Raw genomic sequence first — 22796 nt, 5'->3', positions numbered from 1 at the left:
TCCCGGGCTTCGCGGAGCGCCAAGCCCGGGAGAGGATGGACATTACCCTCGACCTTCGGAGGCGATCTGGAGCTAGAGGAGAGCAAAAGCTACCCGTGAACACCGTCAAGCGCCCTCCCCAGCTGCACTTCCTTGACCGCTGCCCGGCGCCCCGCGGACCTCCCTACGCTCCGCGGGCCCGCAGGCCTTCAAGGCTCACAGGCCCTCCGCCACATAACTCGCGGCCAAGTCCGCCGGGACCCAGGCCACACCCCACGCCGCCACCCGGCCCCCAGCCGCTCCTCTTGCCCCACGCGCCGGCAGTGGGCACTGCGCCTGCGCGCCCGCCAGCGCAGGGCGGGGCGAATCGGCCCGGCGGAAGGGGCGGGGCGGGGCGGGGCTGTACTTCCGTCGTCGCGGGTGGGTGAGTAGGGGCTGGGGGTAGCGCGCGGCGTCCGGAGTCCGGCGGGGTTCCCGCCTCGGGTCGTCGGGGAGCTCATGTCGGCGTCGCGGCGCCCCCTGGAGGATTTGGGGAGGGGGAAGGAAGAAGAGGCTATTATTGAGTTGGATGATGTCGGGGGTGCGGGAAGTGTGTGGACAAGCAGGCGTTGGCAAAATGGGTTCAGAGGTTGGTTTTCTCCTTAGAAAGGAAATTCTCTTCAAACAGCGTTTTAAAATTTTCATCATTTTGGACAGGCTTCTGAGTTTACCGTTGTGCCTCAGTAAGGCAGTTTTGGTAAGGTGGCTGGTCCCTTGCCGCTGCCAAACCTAATGGTTAACCAGAGGATGGGTCGGAAAAAGGCACAATAGTCCAGGTTAGCTACTACCAAAGAGGGAAATTAAAACTCATCTTTTATGGAATAAAATCCAGGATATAAAAATAGGGTGCAAAAAAAAATAGGGTTCAAACCGAAAGTCACAAACAGCATCTAGGTTCTGTCAAATACTGTGCCGGGCGCGGACTAGGTCTCTTCCAGCAGACATACTGTATTCAGATAATTTGTTTTTATCATTAGAAAATGAAAGACAATCTAAGCCAGAATGACCTGAAAAAATTTAATTATCTTGAGAGTTGTGCCTTAATACATATACTTTGGAAAACAAACACTACTATAGCTTTTCCAAGTTGGTAGAAAACCAAAAGTTTCCCGAAAGCCTGTGCAGATTCCTAATCATTTTGGGGTCTACAATGTCCAGAATGTTCTTTTATGTAGTAAAAACTTCATATCGTTTTGTGTGCAAGGTAATAAGAACCAGACAGTTCAGTTCCTTTAAGGGCTGTATTCTATTAGGAGAGACAAAGAAACGTGAAAAGTTATATAATGGTAAGAAATGTAAGTTACAGCTTGAGATATTTGAAGATATCGAAAATCCTTTATTTGGCATGGAAAGTGCTGGTGAATGCTTGAAATGAGTACCCCTCAGCTGATTGTTGCCATGTGGGAATGTGGGTCCCTCATACACAGATATGATTTTCTCCAACACAGGCCAAAAATCTCTCTCTTTGTGCTTTTTCTTGATTTTTAATATTGTTGGCAACCTGCAGTTGTGCACTCACACACCCTCTGTGGGCCAGGAACAGGGAGTTTGTGACATCTGCAGACTATCACCTGAGTACTCAGAAATAATTGGAATCAAAAGAGCAAGAAGTTCCTGGAAACTGATAGGAAGGGATTTAAGAAAACTGGGGTTTAAGCTGGGTTGAAATGGAGAGGTGTCATGGAGGGGAAGGATGTGAGGAGTGAGTAAAATCTCAGTGGGGAAAGCGAACAGCAGGTTTGGAAGATAATTAGTTAACTCTCCTTAGGAGAGGTCTGAGAAGGCAAGTGCAGTAAATGGAGGAAAACTGGTTTGGGAAACCCTTCAATACCAGACTGGACTTTATCCTCCGGCACTGGTTCTCAAATTTGAGCTTACATCAGAATCACCTGGCAGGCTTGTGAGACGGTGGCAGCCTTGGCCTCCACCTTCAGAGTTCCTGATTCCGAAGGTCTGGGGTGGGGCTTGAGAATATCCCCTTCTTACTAGTTCTCAGTTGATGGAGATGCTACTGGTCTTGGGAGCACACTTTAAGAACTACTGTCCTAGGGTGTGGGAAACTATTGGAGGAATTTGAGGTGGATCAGTAAGGAGATCACATTCATGGTTCAGTATGAGTCTTGCTGTGACGTCCAAGATGGAGGACTGGGGAAGAGAGAAAAGAAGTTTCCTTAGAGTTGATTAACGCCTGTCCATGCCAGGCCCGCTCATGCACGCAATTTCATTTCATGCTCACTTTGACCTTGATGTGTAAGTCTTAATATTTTCATATGGAGAATAGTAGAGACTGCCCAGGTCCCATAGCTAGTCTCAGAGCCCCTTAAGACTAGTTCAGGTTTGAACTAGGGTAGTAGCAGTGGAAATGAATCAGGACATTGACTGGTGATGGAATTTAGAAAAATCAAGACTTCCTCAGAAGATTGAAACCTGAAAGTAGAAATTGGGAAATAGTCTTAACAGAGAGTGATAAAAGGTAAAGTGGACAGAGAACTTTAGAATATTCCCTGCATGAATTAAGTATGTGTTCTGTATTACTCTGCTATAACAGCGACCTATTTAAAAGCTGCTTGTTTAAAAAGTCATTCTGTTCTACCAAAATTTCCTGAAATTATTTGAAAAGAAGAAAGTAAAGCCTCCTGTGGGGACGATGGGAGATGGTAACCAGATTAATGGCATCTGACAACTTATCTTCACATCAAAAGTGATTAGCATTGAGGAATAGAAACACATGGTGTAAACACTGCTTCGCCTGTATGAACTGTGCTGTGCCGCAGACACTGACCTAATGTATTGATTTTGGAAATCCTGGATGCTTTTTCTTGCCAGAGTAGTTATTGAAATTGAGAATATTCATTGGATCAATTTCAAGACAAATATTCCAAGTCAGACTGGCTGCTGCCGAGCAAATTTTTAATGAAGGAAAACATCCATATACTGAAATAGATTTTAAGAAGGAAGTCCTAAAAATATATTTATACTGTGAAATCTAGAAAAATGTAAGTTTTCAAACACTGATCAACTGAGTAATCAGCATAATGGAGTTATTGACCCATACAAAACTATAGCATACATTCATTCATTTATTCTGTGAGCCCTAAACTGTGAGCCATAAACTGTGGATCCAACGATAACTCGGTCTAGGCAAGACTGACATCTTAAAAAATGGTCACAAAACGATGTGATTAGCACTGTAATAGAGGGATGTGACCAGTACATGATGACAGGAGATAGAAATGCTGACTGAAGGGGTATAGAAAGGAGGCCAGGGAACTGTCTATAGAGGAGGAGACTCTTGAGTTGGTCTTGACAGCTGAGGAGGAATTTGTGAGATGATTAAGGCATTCCAATCAGAAGGAACATCACGGACAATGACCAAGATGTATAAAAGAGTGTGGGTTTTTCTGGAACCTTTGTGCAGATCAGAATAGTTACAGCAATATGGTAAAAGTGGAGGAGGGGGATGAGTTAAGTTGGAGAAGTAGATAAGAGCACTCAGAGAGAGTATGAAAGATTTATGTAATGACTGGCTTGGCTGGATTGTAAACCTCATGATGTTGGGAGCCATGTTGGACCTGTACACGAGTGTATTCCAAGGCCTTAGCAGAGTGCCTAGCATATGGTAGGTTCTCAATAAATAGTTGCTGAATGAATGAACAGGTAAATCATAGAAAACAGTTTTTTTAAGATAAGATAGAGGGAACTTTTAAAGTGTTTTAAGCAGTGGAGTAATATCGTCAGATTTACATTTTATGAGGATAAGTGGCAGTATGGAAGGAAGATGGTTAATAACGACCATAGAAATGGCTATAGTAGTTTCTGCCTATTGGTAGATTGCAATCTGCATTTTAAGAAAAAATAGAAAAGAGTATTAGAGGATATCACATGTAATAGGGTTAAATAATATTTTATGAAACTTTTATTTTAGTTATATGTATGCCTGTGTGTTGACTGATGTAAGTGTATTTTTTCCTATGGACTTTGATGCGAGTTTGAAAGTCATTATAGTAATGTGGACATGATGGTGGAGAGAATGGAATGGATATAAAAGATATTTTGGAGGAAAACAAATGTGGAAAACTAGCACCTTAAAATGCTGCTGTCCATATGAACCCTCTTGCAGGGAAGGGGATGCACTTACCCAACCTATTTCAGTATTTTTGCTTACTTGATGTTTTTCATTATATATTAATAAGTTGACATTCTGGTTTATTAGGAATGGCGGTGCTTTGAAGCATCTTACTGTGTGTTGTAAATGCTGCAAAATTTCTCTTATTTTGGTAGTGCTCAGTTTAAAATTGTAGGATGAAGCCATACTCTTAAGAGTTGTGAAAATTCATTGAAACAGTTTGATTTGATTATTGGCCAGGTTATTAGATTTCTTTCCATAAGAAAGCAGGAAAAGCTGCTTAGTTACATGAGCGGGTGGGAAGACCTTCTCCCTACCTGCATGACTTTGCCACTCCAGTAGACTTAGTCTGTTCTGCCTGCGACATGTAAATAAGGGCAGAAAGGTGTTCATACAAGGCAGTTATATTGGCTTTTAAAAAATTTACGAACTCCTTTAAAATCTGGTTGATGTGGTTAAAATGAGTTTAACTATGTTGGGCACTTCGTTGTCAGGTGTGAATTATTCTGTGGAGCAAGAAAACATTTAAAAGTTTTAGAAATTTGGTCTGTTCTGTCACCTAATACATTATTGGGATCTCCTACTGATAAGGTTTGCACAGAAAATGTAAACTAATTTTTCATCTTGGCCTAAGGGGGGAGAAAAGAGAGAGAAAGAAAAAGAAACAAAATGAAGATAAACAGCCTGCCATAATCATTCCATACTCAAATGTGGAGGGTTATTTGGTGTTCCCTTAATGTGGCATGACTCCACTCCTCTTTTTATACGAGAATCTAGAGTTGACACCAAGATCTGGAATTAATAAAAGGGCATATTTTAAATCGAATCCATTCTTTGCTCCACTTGGGGAGGGGCAGAGTTACTAATATCTATTTCCCTCTTAGCCAAAGGAGCTTTCCTTTGTTCTAAAGCAATTTATTAAGACAAAATGCCACAGAGAGTCAAAAGACCTGTGTTTGAGTCCTGGCCCTACCACTGGTTATGACTGTAGTCACCTAACTCGCTCTTGGTTTCCCTTTATTAAATGAGAATAGTAACAACTATCCAACTGTCCTCATGGAATTGTCTGGGAGAATAAAGTGAAATAAAGTAGTTGAAAATGGTTCATAAACTCTTGAGTGACAAGCAAGTGGGAAATGAAATAAGTTCACATTAGCATTTTTTTGAACCATTGCAATGCGCCAGGCTCCATGGCAAGCTTTGGGGATCCTAATGTGGACAAGAGGGTCTTGAATCCGGCTTCTCCTCTCCGTCCCTTAATGCCTTGCCTTGGCCCAGGTCCCCATCATCTCTTTTGGGTCTTTGCTAGGCTGGGCTGTATGTTACCAGGATCTGGTCACTCGACTTCTTGCTGCTGCTCCTAGTGTTATCTCCTAAACACCAAAGTTGATTAGGTCACTGCCGTCCCTGAAGATCTCTGTTGTTTCTCCTCCACCAAGACAACATCTACTTCCTTGGCCTCAGTTTACATCCTGATTGGGCTTCATTTTTTATCACTAGTTCCATATGTATGTATGCCAGGTTCTGCTTCACTGAATTACTCAGTCTTCTCTGATATGGCAGGGAAGAGACCAGGTCCCAGCTCGGCCTCTGTACAAGTATGTCCTCAGCCTAGAAGCCCTGCCTCATCCTTCTTCAGCTTTGCTTAACCTTTCGGACCCAGCCCTGACATAGTCTCCTGCATGACTTGAACCCTCTCCTCCCACAGGAGAGTTAGTTTCTGTAACCTTGTCTGTTCCCACAGCACATTGTTCTTTCTTTGGACACGGTGTTTATTACTCTGTGAGCTGTTGAAGTGCTGGGATTACATCATTTAGGGTAAGATAAGGAGGCTGTCCACCTAAGGAGGTGTAGTGGATTGAATGGTGGCCTCCAAAAAGATATGTCCACGTGCTAATCCCTGGAACTTGAGAATGTGACTTTATTTGGAAAAAGGGTCTTTGCAGATGTAATTAAGTTAAGGATCTTGAGGTGAGATCATCTTGGATTATCTGAATGGTCCCAATTCAACAACAGATGTCTGCACAGAGGAGAGACACAAAGAGTAAGCCGTGTGAAGACAGAGGCAGAGATTGGAGTGTTGCAGCCGTGAGCTGAGGACCCCTGCAGGGAAGAGTCCCCTTCTAGAACCTTTGGAGGGAGTGACATCCTGCTAACACATTGATTTCTGACTTCCAGCCTCCAGAACCATGAGAGGATAAATTTCTGTTGTTTTAATCCACCGAGTTTGTGGTTAATTTGTTACAGCAGCCTTAGAATACTAATACAGAAGTTTATAGTACAGTGACTGGAACATAATAAAATATCACTGTCACCACCCTCAAAGACACTATTATCGCTATTATTTTTGTAACCAACCTAGCCTGGGACCTGGAAGGTAGTACCTGCTCAGAAAATAGCCTTGCCTGTTCACTTTCTAGTCTGGTGGCAGTGGTGGTGGTATGTATGAGAAAGAAGTGTGTTTAAAGGTGGTATCGAAAGAGAGCCAGAATAGAGCACCTCTTAGTTTTTTTTGTTTGTTTTAAATGTCTTTTTGTGTGTTTATGTGAAGGGCGGTAGTGGATGTTTTTAAGTTGTTTTTTAGAAACATTTTTACACATTTTAAAATAAATTGTCCTTTTAGAAGACTAACAGTAAAATGATGAGCAGTTATATTTCTAACAATAAAAAAATCTTAAAATGTTTCTTCTTTTTTCCTAATAAAACATTATTTAGCTAAAATTAATTTTGTGCTGGCCTTGGAACACAATTTAGAGAGGGACTTGGGAGCCACAAGGTAATTTATTTCATGTGCTACAAGGTACTTGAAAACCAAAAATTTCAAATAATCATAAATGCAGACTTGGTAGGTGTTATGTATTGTTTGTAAATTTTAGTTTGCCACTGGAAGCTAGGTCTATGACCTAATTTTTACTAAAGTTTTATAAATTGGTGTCGTAGTAATAAGAGCTAATGTTTATTGAGCTCTTACTATGTTCTAGGCACTGTTCCCAGCTTTTTATATGAATTAACTCATTTTGTTCTAGCTTTCCTAGTCTCTTCTCTATTCTCTTAACTCAAGAGGAAGCTGAGGCACAGAGTGGTTAAGTAACTTGCCCAAGGACATGATAGCTTAAGTGGCAGAGACGCAGAGTGGACCTGGCTTATAACCTCCACACTCTCCTGACTCTCAGTGGACCCTGTCAGCCTTCATTGTCTAATACAGTCTGAAGCGGAGAATATCAGTAGATCTAAGCGAAGGGTCCTTATCCAATCCTATAGTGGCTCAAACTTTAGTGTGCTTACCCACGGAGATTCTGATTCCTGGGGATGGGGATAAGCATTTTTTTTTTTTTTTTTTTTCCTGCGGTACGCGGGCCTCTCACTGTTGTGGCCTCTCCCGTTGCGGAGCACAGGCTCCAGACGCGCAGGCTCATCGGCCATGGCTCACGGGCCCAGCCGCTCCGCGGCATGTGGGATCTTCCCGGACCGGGGCATGAACCCTTGTCCCCCGCATCAGCAGGCGGACTCCCAACCACTGCGCCACCAGGGAAGCCCCGGGAAAAGCATTTTTAATACGCACCAAGGTGGTTCTGACCGTACTTTGAGATGCCCTGGATCAGGTTCCAGACAGTCCTCACGGTTCATTTCACACGAAGGCTTGTGGTGGTGGCTTGTGTGCTTATGTTAGGCCATTCTTTGTGTATTATCTGTGTGCCAGGTGAGTCTATTGAATACATACATGGATCTAAACTTTTGCCTGAATGCCTGCCTTACTAATCACCTTTCTTTTATGGAGATGAATAAAAGGCCAGCATCAGAGGGATTTTTTTTTAACCTTTTGAATGAGCTTCGGAATAGGGTATATTCGATCTGAGGAAATCGTTATGATGGATGTAAGGTTTGTAGACGGAAGAAAATAATCATGACATAGAATTTCTACTCTATTGGGTGTTTTTTTTTTTTTTGGTATGTTTGTTTTTTGTTTAAAAGAAAATTTTAATGTGTACTGGACTTCACAGCAGAGCAGTAGTTTCATGATTTGGGTTACTCTGAATATTAACTGTGGGCAAGGAAGGAGTCCTTGCTCTTAAGTTTGGGAAGAAACTTTCATGCCTCTGTACAACCCAAACCCCTGATTATGTGTGTTTTAGAATCTAGGGAGAACACTAAGCTTGCAGTTTTACTACTTCCGTATCTTAGTTGCATGTTGAACTGGCAAAATATGTTTTTCTTTCTCTTAGGGAGTCACGAATCGCACTGAACCAAAAAACGTCCAGCCATTTCTTCAGTTACAAGCAAAATGAATATTCCCATGCTGCTCCAACATCCTCATCGGGACTTCCTTAAAGTCCTTTTAAGAACACTTTACCGACGTTACCACTTCATCTTACCCTCAAGTACTCACCTCAGATCAGGACTCCCATGTGCTCAGCCATTCAGTTATCTCGGACTCCATCATGCAAAGTGGATGCTGCCGTCAAATGGTTTAACAAGAAAATTATGTCTGCAAACAACCTTAAAGGAACAGACAGAAGGACTTTCTGATAAAGAACAAAGGCTTGTGGATGAGCTTTATACTGGTTTAATCCAAGGGCAAAGGGCCTGCTTGGCAGAGGCCATAACTCTTATAGAATCAACTCACAACAGGAAGAAAGAGCTAGCCCAGGTGCTTCTTCAGAAAGTGTTAGTCCGCCACAGAGAACAAGAGAAATTAAATAAAGGAAAACCACTAGCATTTCGAGTGGGTCAGTCTTTGTTTTTTTTGGTTTTGTTTTGTTTTGTTTTTTGTCCAGTAAATATTTTTCTAAATTCTCTCTTCTTTTAAAATAAGTCTAAATAGCTTATGATCTAATGGGGACTTTTTTGTCCTTGCAGAATTTTGGAATGAATTTTGAATGCCTTTTCTTTGTAAATATTAGTCTTGTTACGTGGTGGGAAATGCAATGGCCATTTGAACGAAGGCTCTGTATTTTAAGAGAGTAAGGTGAGATTCCTCTTTTGGCAGGGATCTCGCTGTGGCTCCCAGAACGGAAACGTGCGCAGGAAGAACTGTTCACCAGTTTACTCCTTTCTCTCAGTAGAACTTCTGCTTGATAGTCTAAAGTGACTTCCCTGCTGTTGTGGTTATAGCAACCATAATTATCCTTATCACATTTCAGAATTCTACTTCTTAGGTGTTTCGTTAGTCTTTTCTCTAAGCAAGTCTCACTTCTTTCAGATACTTTTAAAAAAATAATATATTTATTTATTTATTTTTGGCTGCATTGGGTCTTTGTTGCTGTGCGCGGGTTTTCTCTAGTTGCGGCAAGCAGGGGCTCCTCTTCGTTGCAGTGCGCGGGCTTCTCATTGCGGTGGCTTCTCTTGTTGTGTAGCACGGGCTCTAGGCATGCAGGCTCAGTAGTTGTGGCATGCAGGCTCAGTAGTTGTGGCTCGCGGGCCCTAGAGCGCAGGCTTAGTAGTTGTGGCGCACGGGCTTAGTTGCTCCGCGGCATGTGGGATCTTCCCGGACCAGGGCTTGAACCCGTGTTGCCTGCATTGGCAGGTGGATTCTTAACCACTGTGCCACTAGGGAGGTACCTCAGATACTTGTTTATTAGAGTTTCTGGAAATGGCTTGGCTCTAAGCACAGCCAGCTCAATACCAAAATGCCTTTTAAAGGAGACACCATGTTCATTTGCTGTCTAAAAATATTAGGTGTTCACTTCTTGAACAGTTGATCTGTTTCTGTAATTGCAAATAAGCTTGTTATATTTTCGAAGCTGTGCATTATAGAATAATCTAGACGTGTTTGACCAGAAGGAATTAAGCAAGTTTTGGGTGGAGCGAGCGCCTTTCATGATGGCAAACTAGGTGATTCCAGCCAACCCTCGCACTACAAACAACTTAAAATGGGGGACAAAGTGCATAAATTGTGTGAGGAATGGGTAAATATACTTAAAAGTGGATTGGCATTACTTACGTCTCAGTTTATTTGCAGTATGGGGCCTAAAACCTCCTAGATTTTAGGGTAATGGGGCCTAATGCTTTAAAGATAATTCCCAAAAGAGCTCACCAACTGCTGTTTGTACTAGTCCACATTTCCCCCTCACCTTATTCTTCTGCCCTCACTGCGGGGACTCTCTTTCTGAGAGTACTGCGCTGGGTGTTAATACTCTTTATGTATTGTGGACAAAATAGCAAATTCCCAAAGAGAAATTCCAGTTATGACAGAGTGTTTACTTATTAGGCTGTAGAGAATCTTTGAAGAGAAAATGTCCAGAAATACCTAGAGTTAACCAGCAACTCATACATAACTAGCAACTCATAAATTTGCAGCACTATTCTGCTTCTTCCATCCGGACCTTATGAGGCCAGATAAACCTGAGTCTTTGTTGCAGTTGTTTTATCACCATGGTAAATAAAAGCAACAAACGTTTATTCAGCACCCATTAAGACAGAGACCTGCCCTGAAGATTGTGGTATGTCGCCAAGCATACCATATGCCATACATACTTTATGTAGTTACAATTAAGTGCTTATGTTTTATAGATTTTATTGAACATATATATCTCCTGATGCCATGTGCTATTCTAAACATATCGCAAAATTAACTCATCTGATCCTCAAAATAACCTGAAGAAATAGGTGCTCTTATATCCATTTTATGGCAGAATGTACTCAGGTACAGAATGATTACGTGACTTGCCCAAGATTACACAGCTCATAAGAGGTAGAGCTAGAAATAGACCTGGCCGACTGGCTCCAGAGTTTGTGTTCTTGCCTGCCATGCTCTGCTAACTCTCCAAGTAGGGGAATTTCCTGCCTTTCTTAAGATTAAAAAAAAAAAAGTTTTTTTTTCAGGATTCAGTTTATATTATTTTCTTTGAGTTATGAGTGAGATGAAAAAATTGTATTTCATAAGTAGAAAATTATTTTCTCAATCACTGGGAATTTCTGGAGTAATGAGTTGTTCTTCCAGTGGAAACATAGCATGGACAGAATCGGGGTGGGTGGAATAATCATTGATCATGATGAGAGGTGGGCAGATGTTGGAGAAATTCAGCACATTAACAACACAGGCAATGAAGTCTGCCCCCAAAGCTCTACGTTATACTAAAAAGGCAAGTCACATTTTGTCATTTTTAAAAGTGAATCTGGTGCACATATGGAACTCTGACTTCTCTCCCTCCTGTAACCCTATTACTCAGGGACTAGATAAATAGGTAGATTTTCGTTTACTGCTTTAGGAAGCGTTAAACTACATTAATGACGGTTTTAATAAGGAGAAGTAGAAGGTAGTCTGGTATTTTAATAGAACTCATCATGGTGCTGATTTCATTTATTTCATTAAATTACAAAGTCTGTCTCCACCATAGGATTGTCTGGGCCTCCTGGTGCTGGGAAGTCAACCTTTATAGAATATTTTGGAAAAATGCTTACTGAGAGAGGGCACAAATTATCTGTGCTGGCTGTGGACCCTTCTTCTTGTACTAGCGGTGGTGAGTATTGCTGCTGCTTCGTAACTTGCAGAGGAGGGGCTTGTGGAGTGGAGTCAGCGCTCTGTTGCAGTTTAGGGGGAATCTGCACAGACGGGTGTCTTCTAACCTCTGGCTGAGTTTGGTCTCGGTGAAGGAAGGGAGGTGGTGGGTGTGAAGTGGAGGCTGAGGGAGGTGTTTGGGGCATCGGGTTCTCCAGGGGAGGTTAGCTTACAGGTAACCTAGGAGTAGCCTGGGTAGGTAGAGAACTAGGAGAACAGATGCCAGAAGTTGGAGATGATCAAAAGTCAGTTTCACCCCTTTGTCTATCATACCTGAGGCTCAGCCCCTTTTCCTTCTATTGTTTTTCCTGGCTCCATCAGCCCCTACGCAGTTCAGAAAATGGCTTCTTACTCAGTAATTTCCCCATATTGTAACGTCTCTTCTCAAGCTTAAAAAAATCTTCATGCTCTGTTTAACTTGTCACCTGTTTATATTACATGTTCAGTTAAACAGAAAGCTCTTAGAGGGACCATGTGATATACTCTGTTCCTGGCAGCACTTAGCCTAGTACGTTGCACACAGTGCTCGGCAATTACTGATTTGAGGTCATGCAGTCACTCAAAGTTTAACTCGCAGCTCATCAGAGATAAAATGAATAAACTAAGTTCCCCAAAGGATCATTTAAGGGAAACATAAATCATACTATATAAATACTCAGGAAAGCCTTTTCTTCCCTTACCCCTCTTGATTGAAGCGTCTCACATGACAGTTATTCATTTAACAAGTATTTCAGCACCTATCGTAGGCGAGGCCCTGTACAAAAAAGGTACTGTGTTGTTCAATGTTGAATAAGATGCAGTTCTCTTGGCCTTATGGAGCTCTATATCTCACGAGGGAAACAGACAGGTGCATGCAGGCCATTACAATGTAATGTGTGTTGCGAAGGGGGAAATACAGGGTGTTTTGTGGAAGGGTTTGGTTTATATCCTGTGGGTTTAATGCTAAAAAATAAATACAATATCATATTTCAGGGGCCTTAGGTCAATAGAGAGGTAGACAATTCCTGTTACCATCCATTGAGAAATTTAGCTGAGAACATTCACAGTTTTTGATTCACTATAATGAAAGGGTTAACCGTAAAGTAAAATTTATACTCGCAAAGTTCAAGATTAAATCCATGTCAGTGTATTATCCTTTTTTATAGTCTAAGAACTTTGTGAAAGGTAAGCACTTGAACAAAGAATTTATTTATAGTGGCCTTCATTTTCACACAGGTGCAGAGACTTTCCTCCCACCTTCATAATACTCTAGAATACTTGCAATAGCAAAAGAAAACAATAGTTTGAGATAAGAGTAGCGGAAATGGTGACATAAGATAACCTGATGGAAGTTACATAGCTATGTGGTTCCTAACCTTTCTCAAACCAAAAATGCAGGTCCTTTTCTCAGGTAAAAATACAAAGACTCTGAAAGAAAAAACTGTGCAAGGATAAACAGGACACTCTTACCTTTTCATTGTAACAGTAGATACATTTGAAAATAGCACTCCATTGAAGTTTGAGAAGCCTGTAGTCAATCCTTGTGCTTCGGACTCACGGGCCCCCTGCAGTGGGAGCTCGGAGACCTCCCTAAGGCTCTGCAGTCACCAGTTTTAGATTCACTGGCAAAGACAATTGTATGGGAGAGTAATTTCATAAATGTTTCAGTTCGGTGTGTTAGGATCTATAGGATAATAATGTAAAGTGTAGCTTTGGCAGACTGTTGACTTACACAGAGATGATTTCACCCAGAAAATTACTTTAGAACAAAGTTTTATGTCCAGTAAATAAGGTAGTCGAGCTCTGTTGGTAGGTGTATGCTGGGGCATTAGAACCTATGAGAAGTCAAAACTGGAATCATCAAGGAAAAGGTCATATCTTTAAGGGACTCCTCAGTGTTTAGCAGCAGCTTTGGAAAGGTGAGCTCTTGAGCAGAAATTAAAATTCAGGTTAGAACAGCACTACACTTTCAGATGTTACTACGTGGCTAAAGGAGAGAAGGTAAAGGTAATTTCACTAATTCCGGGGCTTTCAGTCTTCTAGAATTTGCAGGTACGGGTGTTTGCCAGAATACTGCAGTACACACGGAAACAGCAACGGTTCTATTCCACAGGCATTACATTAATTGCATTCAGTGTACAAGATATGTAAGACATGGTCCTATAGACAAGCAACTCAGTGAAAGCAGAGTTTCTCAACCTTGGCACTGATGACATTCTTTGTTGTGGGCAGCTGTCCTGCACATGGAAGGATGCTTAGCAGTATCCTTGATCTCTACCTACCAGATGCCAGGAACACCCTTCCCTCCAGTTGTGACAAGTACAGATATCTCTACACATTGCTAAGTGTCCTCTGGGGGAAAAAATCACTCCCAGCTGAGAACCATAAACACAGCAACGTTAAGAGGACAGTAAAGAACCACCCCACCTGGAATGGAAGATTGATTTGGGGATTAGTGAAGCTGAAATTGGACAGGTAAGGTAGGCTACATTCTGAGGGCCTCCAATGCAAGACTGAAGAATCTAGATTTGAACCTCTGGTCAGTGGGAGCCATTATAGGTGTTGAGGGGCTTAAAACATTAAATAGATTAATTTGGCATCGTTACATACATGGTGTTGGAAAAAAGCTTAAAAATATGAAATACAATTTGAGGTTTGGGGAGAAATGTCCTGAAGCACTTCCCCTAGGAATTGGCTGATTGATAATTGGCCCTTATAGGTGTTCCATGATTATAAAATGTAACTGTGTGTTTTAGGATCACTCTTAGGTGATAAAACCCGAATGACTGAGTTATCAAGAGATATGAATGCATACATCAGGCCATCTCCTACTAGAGGTACTTTAGGAGGTGTGACAAGGACCACAAACGAAGCTATTCTGTTGTGCGAAGGAGGTGGATATGACATAATTCTTATTGAAACCGTGGGTGAGTGTGATTTTCTATTCTATAACAATAAAATACTATTAAAATGAATGCTGCATAAAGATGAATGATGGCTAATTTCATTTTGTTCATTCAGCAGATACTTACTAAAGAGGTAATTAAATATAAGCTATCTCAGACTCTGTAGGAGATATGAGTATATAGACTATAATCCTTACCCTTAAAGAAAAGAAAGGTGAGCCCTGTGTCTGGATAACTGTTATACAAGGTGGTATGTTTTCAGTGCTGGAGAAACTGTCAGCATTAGGATGACCTATGGAAACACTAACATAACACCCATTTTATTTAAGCAGAGTCATATGTCTGCAGTATTCACTGAGAAGATTAGCGTAGTTGGGCACCTCATGTTTTATTTCACCTTTATATCCCTAGCACGTGGTTACACACAATGAAAATACTGAAAAGGAAACCCCAAGAACTTCACATTCCCGTGGAGAGACAATTTGTTATATTACTGTGTGATCAATGTTTGTGACACAACCTGATTCAGATTTGGGGGATCAGGGAAGACTTCAGGGAGGAGGTGACAGTTGAACTCAGTTTTTTTTTTTTTTTTTTTTTTTGGCTGCGTTGGGTCTTTGTTGCTGTGCACGGGCTTTCTCTAGTATGTGGCGAGCGGGGGCTACTCTTCGTTGCGGTGAGCAGGCTTCTCATTTCAGTGGCTTCTCTTGTTGCGGAGCACGGGCTCTAGGTGCGCAGGCTTCAGTAGTTGTGGCGTACGGGCTTAGTTGCTCCACGGCATGTGGGATGTTCCCGGACCAGGGCTCGAACCTGTGTCCCCTGCATTGGCAGTCGGATTCTTAACCACTGCGCCACCAGGGAAGCCCCCGAACTCAGTTTTGAAGGGAGGGTTGGAGTTAAGTAAAGTATGGGCTTTACTTATGGGCCTTGACTGAAACACAGGAGTGAGCGAATGTGGCCCAGTCAGGGCACTGCATTTTGTGCAGGATCCTTAGAGCATGGAGCACGAAGGCAGGGAGTGAAGACGTGGGCTAGAGTCCAGGAGTCCATCGTCTAAGGGCAGATGGAGGAAAAGTTGCCTGAGTAGTGGTAGGAGAATCAAGGGGGAAGAGGACCATAAAATCACACATATTCATGGAAAGTTGTGTTTGGCTGCATGTTTCAGAGACTCAGACTATCTCTGACTCAAACAAGGAAGAGGGTGGGTTTTGTTTGTTTGTGTATTTGTGTTTTTTGTAAATAAAAGAAGCCTGGAGGCAGGCAGGCCCAGAGGTCGTGGTGGTTCTACAGCGCCCCGGGGGGGGGGGGGGGCTCTCCCTGCTCTCCATTCTTAGCACTTAGTTTCCAGCCTCAAGGTTGCCCATGGATAAAAGACGGCTGATGAAGCTCTAACTCACCTCCCTGTTCCAGGTAGAAGGAAGGAAGAAGGGGGAATAAGGAAGGGGAAGGGGTCGGAAGCGGTATACCTCCTGGCTGGCTTTGCCCTCTTGAAAGAACTCTCCTGGAAACGCCATCTAGTGACTTCTGCTTTCACACATTAACATCTCTGGCTGACTGGTGATGTGGGGGGTCTCTGGGGGGTCTGGTGATGTGGTCTTTCACCTGGGACACTGATGCCCCTGGTGAACCTGGGGGAAGGAAATAGGGAAGGATGAACATTGCGTGGGCGACCAGAAGTCTCTGCCCCACCGAGGAAGGAGAGAGTTGGAGAGGAGGTTTAGTGGAGTGGGGCACGTGGAAGTCAGATTTAAGTGGATTGCGGTTAATGTGAAGTAGTCGCGTGAGGACAGTGGGCATAAGTTGCCTTTTTCCAGACGTTTAGCTATCAAGAGGAAGTGAGAAATGCGGGGATGAGGGCAGGAGGTTGGGAGTTTTTGTCTTCTTATTTTCTGGTCGTGTTTGGTTTTCAGATGAGAAAGACTTGAGCCCAACTCATGGGATGTTTGAGGGACGGGAGCCTGTAGACAAGGGGAGGTTGGAGATAAAGCAGAGCCGGAGCCCAGGGGAGGTGGGAAGGAAGGAGAGGCTTCTGACACTGGGCCCGGCAAGGAGGCAGCAGGGCAGAGCGTGTGTTGTTTCTGCTTCTCTGTGGGGTTGTGGGGGGAGGCTGAGGACGTCCTTGCCTCTGTTTGGTCGTGAAGCAGGTGCCGCGGTCATCAATCATCGTCATGTGGGGAGATTATGGGACAGTGAACGTCTGTAGTAGCCACTGTGGGAAACAGGAAGGAAGCTGCCCGAGGGCGTTCAGGGGCATCGCTTGTCCTGTACCAAGAGGAAGATGTAGCCGATGTTGGAGCCCATGACCCTCTGGTGGCGCCTGTCCACACAGCTGAGGGATTTCTCCAGGACACTTAATGGAGGAGAGACACGGGCAGTAGGACTGATCCACGGGTGGGCTTTGCAGGGTGATAGAGGGATCAGGAGGCAAGGAAGCTGCCAGACATGGTCTAAGGTTGGAATCAGGCGCTCAAGCTGCTCACCCACGAAAGGGGAGCCGAGAAAGAGCAGCGGGAGCGAGGGGAGAGCGCAGGTCTTCACCTTCTCCATCCAGTCAGAGACCACGCTGGTGGGAGCGGGGCTGGACAGAGGTGGGGCGGACCCCAGCTTTGCTCTTCAGGCGAGGCAGCGGCGTTTAATACATTGTTCAGAGGTGGCGGTTAGAGCGGGGTCAGGTTGAGTGCGTGATGGCGAGTATGAGCAGATGAACTGGAGCGGAGGTGGTGGTCAGGGGAGTCGAGGAGGTCAAATTCCCGTGAATGTTTCAATATACACGCGTGATTTAAAATTCCAGGTGTGGGGCAGTCGGAGTTTGCTGTTGCCGACATGGTTGACATGTTTGTTTTACTACTGCCGCCAGCAGGAGGAGATGAATTGCAGGTAATTATTTTGACTTTTTCACCCCCCGAAACACAAAGTGTACATCTCTGAAAGTACAAATTCCCCATATTGTGGGTTTTTTGTAAATTAAGTTGATATTAGCGTAGGGAAAGAAACATCATTCACGTTGGCTAAAATACCCGAGTCAAAGGCAAACTCTCTATTTTTTTTTTTCCAACTTATAGTAGTAGAACTTATGACCTTGAGCTAATGACACAACTTAGTCTTTCCACCTGTAACGTGGGGGATAGCTCCAGCCAAGAGACCACTGTTACATGGGTGTTTGTGCTACAGCTGGTTGAAAGGTCCTCATGAGATATTCCTTTGCTTTTAACTGGGATCCTACTGTCCTAGTTTATATACTGTAGAAAGGGTTCTTCCTTTCCTCCTGCAGCAGTCTGGCATTAACTCCCTGGACTTAGCACAGCCTGCACAGGCTGAGGGCATCATCCTCCCAAGACTGCTTTCACTCTGGACGCAAGCAGCAGGCCCGGGGGTTCCCAAGTCACCCATGCCTCTGTGGGAACCCGCAGATGTGTGGGTTCCCACTTACCCCTCAGGTGCGACAGTTCACTAGGATGACTCACGGAATTCAGGGAAGCACTGCGGTACCAGCTAGAGTTTTATTATGAAGGATGAAAATCAGGACCAGCCAAATGAAGAGACACAGAGAGAGAGGTCTGGAAGGGTCCCAAACTCGAAACTTCTGTGTCCTCAGGACACATTTCCCTTCTGGCACATGCATGTGTTTCACCAGCCAAGGAGTGCTCCTGAGCTTCAGTGTCTGCAGTTTTTGTTGGGGTTTTATTATGCAGGCCTGATTGACCAAATCACTATCCACGTGATTGAAGTCAGTCTCCAGCCCCGCCCTCCCCAGAGGAGGTCAGGCTGCTAGTGCATGGCTCAAAGCCCCAACCCTCTAATCACGTGGTTGGTTCTACTGGTGTGCTCAGCTCCCATTCTGAGTGATCTTGCATAAACCCAGGTATGGTCCCAGGCATGGTCCCAGGTACCCATGGCAAACAACAAAGTCACTCCTATCACTCAGGAAACTCCAAGGATTTAGCAGTTTCCTCCCAGGAACCTTGGGACAAAGACCAGATAAATGCTTTTTTTTTTTTAAATTTTTATATTTATTTATTCATTTTTGGCTGCGTTGGGTCTTCGTTGCTGCACACGGGCTTTCTCTAGTTGTGACGAGCGGGGGCTACTCTTCATTGTGGTGCGCGGGCTTCTCATTGTGGTGGCTTCTCTTGTTGCTGAACACAGGCTCTAGGCTTCCGTAGTTGTGGCACACAGGCTCTAGAGCGCTGGCTCAGTAGTTGTGGTGCACGGGCTTAGTGGCTCCGCGGCATGAGGGGCCTTCCCAGACCAGGGCTTGAACCCGTGTCGCCTGCATTGACAGGCGGATTCTTAACCACCGCGCCAACAGGGAAGTCCCCAAATTCTATATTACACAACACCTCCCCTTCAGCTGAAAAATTCTGAAAAACTAGTGACATCAGACTCTGGATGCTGCAGTTTAGAAACATTAACTATTAGAATTTAACCACTGAAAGTTACGTTTTAAAATATTTGAAAAGAAATTTTAATCTTAGATAGCAAAATCTTCATTTTCTAAATAAGGTTTGGCCTTAGGATTTTTCTGTGTTTTCACGCAACATAATTTAAATCAAGAGATTGAGGCGTTTTTAGCCATCAGGTTATTTTTTCCTCAAATGCAAATCAAAACAAAAATGCTACATACATTTAAGGAAAACTTCAAAGACTCTTTCTGGAAATGAACATGTTAGTGACGTAGGTGTTTTCTTTTTTAAGCACCTGAATGATGGATGGTTTTGCATCCTGCAGGGTTAGCTCCCGAGAAGTGGAATCTATCATGAGGCAGTGTGAGCTGTCTCCTGCCATTCAATCATATTGTGTCTGGATGATATATTTACTCTAATTCTGAATGTATTTCAGCGTGTTAGTCTCCAAATTTGAAAGAGATATTACAGATGACTTCCATAATCCCAAGAGTCGGTGCTTTTGAGTAATTTCTGTCAATAATTGTGATTCCTAGGACCCAGGGCTTGGGAGGGTGCAGAGAAAAAGTTAGAGTGTATGACTCTCCAAACCTTAGCGGTAACTGGTGTCCCATTTTTGATGGCATGAAATATTTTAGACGAATCACTTTCTTTTCTTTTTCTCACCAGGGTATTAAAAGAGGTATAATTGAGATGGCAGATCTGGTGGCTATAACCAAATCTGATGGAGACTTGGTCGTGCCAGCTCGAAGGATACAAGCAGAGTATGTGAGCGCGCTGAAATTGCTCCGCAGGCGTTCAGGAGTCTGGAGACCAAAGGTCAGCTTGCATTCTGTTCTGCAGTTTTCACCCTGAGTGGACTGTGCCCGTTAGAAGAGAGGATGTGAGTCCCAAGCTAGACATATAATCAATCTTTGCTTGTAGATGAGATTATAATTTTAAAAACTGTGGCGAAGCCACAGAGTGTGTAGTTACGATTTTAAGTATAATCCTTCAACCACCAGATGCCAAAAGCTAGATGTGAGGCGATAAATTTGATAGCTTAATGCTTGGCTCGAGCCATTTGGATGTGATGACAAATCCATTCTGCAAGGAACCATCCTGAAGATTATGGCGCAATTAATGACTTGAGTATCTAGTTAGAGTTTGAGTAGGAAAGAACAGGCTTTTGATGTGGTAACTTTCCTTCCCATTATGGTTGTCGGGTGATGTTTTCGATAAGGAAAAAAAAAACCCGTAGTAAGTGATGCAGAAATACTGATGCGGACGCTTTATCTGTAGCAGGGCCCTGTGTTATTAAAGAGTAACCTATAATCACTATAACGAGAGCAACGGTGACACTTCTTGCTGTCGGCTCCCGGCACGTTGTCTGTGCTGCGTCTGGAGATACCCACGCTCGTAGCACCTGCTGAACCAGGCAATTTGACGGAGGGAATGGGGCTACTCTCTCAGCTCGGTTTCATTTTCTGGCTCTCAGCCCTCAGGGAAACCTACGTAGCATTGCCCTTCTCATCCTAGTGACCATTTCCCAGTTCATCCCTGTGGTCTCTGAAGACCATTCGAGCAATCCCCAGTCAAAATAAACCTCTGAGCTAAATAATAACGACCTTGGATCAGTGTCTTATTTCTGCTTTGCACTTAGTAACCTTAGTAAGTTACCTTAGTGTATTTCTCAGTGTGTCTACTTTGACACGATGAGAAAACGTCTCATTTTTGTCACCTACCTATTGCCATAGACTGTAAGACTTAATTGGCAAATGCCAGAGTCCCCATGACAATGTTTTCTATCGTTTTAAGTAAAATAGTTCTGGTTCTTCCCTTTTCAACAGGTAATTCGTATTTCTGCCAGAAGTGGAGAGGGGATCACTGAAATGTGGGATACAATGAAAGAATTCCAGGATGTGATGCTTGCCAGTGGGGAGCTGACTGCCAAGAGACAGAAGCAGCAGAAAGTTTGGATGTGGAACCTCATTCAGGAAAATGTGGTAGAACATTTCAGGACCCACCCCACAGTCCGGGAACAGATTCCTCTTCTGGAAAAAAGGGTTCTCAGTGGGGCCCTGTCCCCAGGACTAGCAGCAGACCTGTTGTTGAAAGCTTTTAAAAGCAGAGACTAATGAAATACTTCCTATCCAATAACTTTATATATCTTTTCATACATATAAAGTTATTGGATAGGGTGCACTTCATTTTAATAAAGTATTTTAATATTAAAAGTCACTTGCATGCTTATATTTTCAGTAATTCTCTTGTGGTGCCCTCGGCCTCCTTATCTGTGAACTGCGCTTGGAAAGTGGAAGAGCGTTAGATACGGATGGCAAAGGTCAGGCAGTCAGCAGCATTTGTAAGGTAACTGCTGTACGTTACTCAGCTCCATTACTTTCTGTTCTTATACACGGTGGCCTGTAGGATGGTGTCTTCTCATCAGTCACGAGCAGAGAAAGCTGAGGAGGACAGAAAAAGATCATGTACCTTAAAACGCTTTCTTTGATCCTCTATTCTCTGGGTTTCCAGAGAAAATGTAAGCAAGAGTGACCACATTTTTGAAGTCTTACTTGAGGCTAGAATAATACACAGTGGGTTTCTAAGAGCTGAAAATCGTGATCGACATTTGGTATGCCAGACTACCTAGGAATTTCTGAAATGGCCATGTACACGAGTAACAAAACAGTTGGAATGTGTAGGGATGTGAACACAGTTTTACAGTCTGTCGTCTAGACTTGCGGACTCCCCACGGTAGGTAGGAGAGCCCAAAGGGAACTGGGGAAATCAGCCACAAATAAGGTGGGTTGTAATCAAAGGTTTTTGCTTCTCTTCCTTCTTGGCCATTTGACTTCATATTAGCATCTTAAAAATCTACTTTATTCTTGATGGTGAGGAACAAGTTTTGTCCTCTGGAGGAAGCATGGCACAGTGATTGAGGGCTTGGGTGCTGGCGTTGGGACTGGTGGGTTTAAACTTTAAACCCAGACCAAGCACTTATTGGCTTTGTGAGTTTGGACGAATAACCTACCTTTCTCAGTTTGAGTTTCGTCCCTGGTAAAATGGAATTGACATATTAACTTTATAGGGTTGATGAGGATAAATGAGATAACTTAGGAAACTTGTTTTGCTGTCATGATGGTACATGGGAAATACTGAGAGTCCTCTTGCCATTATTATTATTATGTTAAAGTTATGAGTATGTGAAGCTGTACAGACCTTATAAAAGGTTCAGTTTTCTCCCATGATCTTATTACTACCATCATGCTCTTGTGATATTTTATGATAGTCTTTAAAGCACCCATTCTAGTTAATTCTTTGAGTATATTTTACACTATTTGATGGTAGTTATAACTGTGTACATTTGAATAAAATCATTTCTAACCATAAAATTTCTCCATTGCACAAAATGTCATTCTAGAACTTTCAAACATATTCTATTCTGAGAATATTTGACACAGTATGTCCGCTTTCATTGTGACTTACCCTCCTACCTAGAATCGAATTTCTTGATTATTATTTTAGCAAGCATTCCTTTACGTTTTTTTTTTTAAGGTTTGTGTTATTGGCATACCTACCTCATATTTGAGGATTAGGAGAAACTTGGAAAGGTCATCCAGCCAATTCATCTAATTTCAGAAAGGACCACTATTCAGCCACCCTATCAGATGAAAAACTGTTTGTAGAATCAGAGAAGGAATTCCATAACTTCCCTTAGTAAGCCGTTACAGGGAATGACAAGCCTGTCATTTGTGGTACAGTGGAAGCCACAGCGGGGCACACGCGCACTGTATTACAAACAAGGCAGAGAAAGGGTGGCATTTGTTAGCCCTAAATTTTTCTATGCATTTCATCTTAGTTTGAACTGCTTTTAAGTGTTATAA

The 22796-nt window shown here is 43.1% G+C and overlaps 1 protein-coding gene across 3 annotated transcripts; it reads left to right on the top strand.

Moving 5' to 3' along the window:
* The first annotated feature begins 356 nt into the window (after positions 1 to 356).
* On the top strand, positions 357 to 21150 carry MMAA (metabolism of cobalamin associated A). 3 transcript variants are annotated; one of them, XM_067736754.1, is made up of 7 exons: positions 357 to 403; positions 8368 to 8871; positions 11482 to 11604; positions 14378 to 14548; positions 17319 to 17404; positions 19600 to 19749; positions 20760 to 21150. In XM_067736754.1, the coding sequence occupies exons 2-7, from the start codon at positions 8427 to 8429 to the stop codon at positions 21045 to 21047; spliced, it is 1263 nt and encodes a 420-aa protein (XP_067592855.1). In that variant the 5' UTR covers positions 357 to 403; positions 8368 to 8426; the 3' UTR covers positions 21048 to 21150. The 3 variants fall into 3 exon arrangements, with proteins under 3 accessions (XP_067592855.1, XP_067592856.1, XP_067592854.1); XM_067736753.1 differs by lacking the exon at positions 357 to 403 and adding an exon at positions 468 to 607; XM_067736755.1 differs by lacking the exons at positions 357 to 403; positions 8368 to 8871 and adding an exon at positions 420 to 607.
* The last annotated feature ends 1646 nt before the right edge of the window (positions 21151 to 22796 follow it).

This window comes from Pseudorca crassidens, chromosome 4 (genome assembly GCF_039906515.1).
Source record: "Pseudorca crassidens isolate mPseCra1 chromosome 4, mPseCra1.hap1, whole genome shotgun sequence".
In the NCBI taxonomy this organism is placed as follows: Eukaryota; Metazoa; Chordata; class Mammalia; order Artiodactyla; family Delphinidae; genus Pseudorca; species Pseudorca crassidens.
This window is presented reverse-complemented; position numbering and strand designations above follow the sequence as displayed.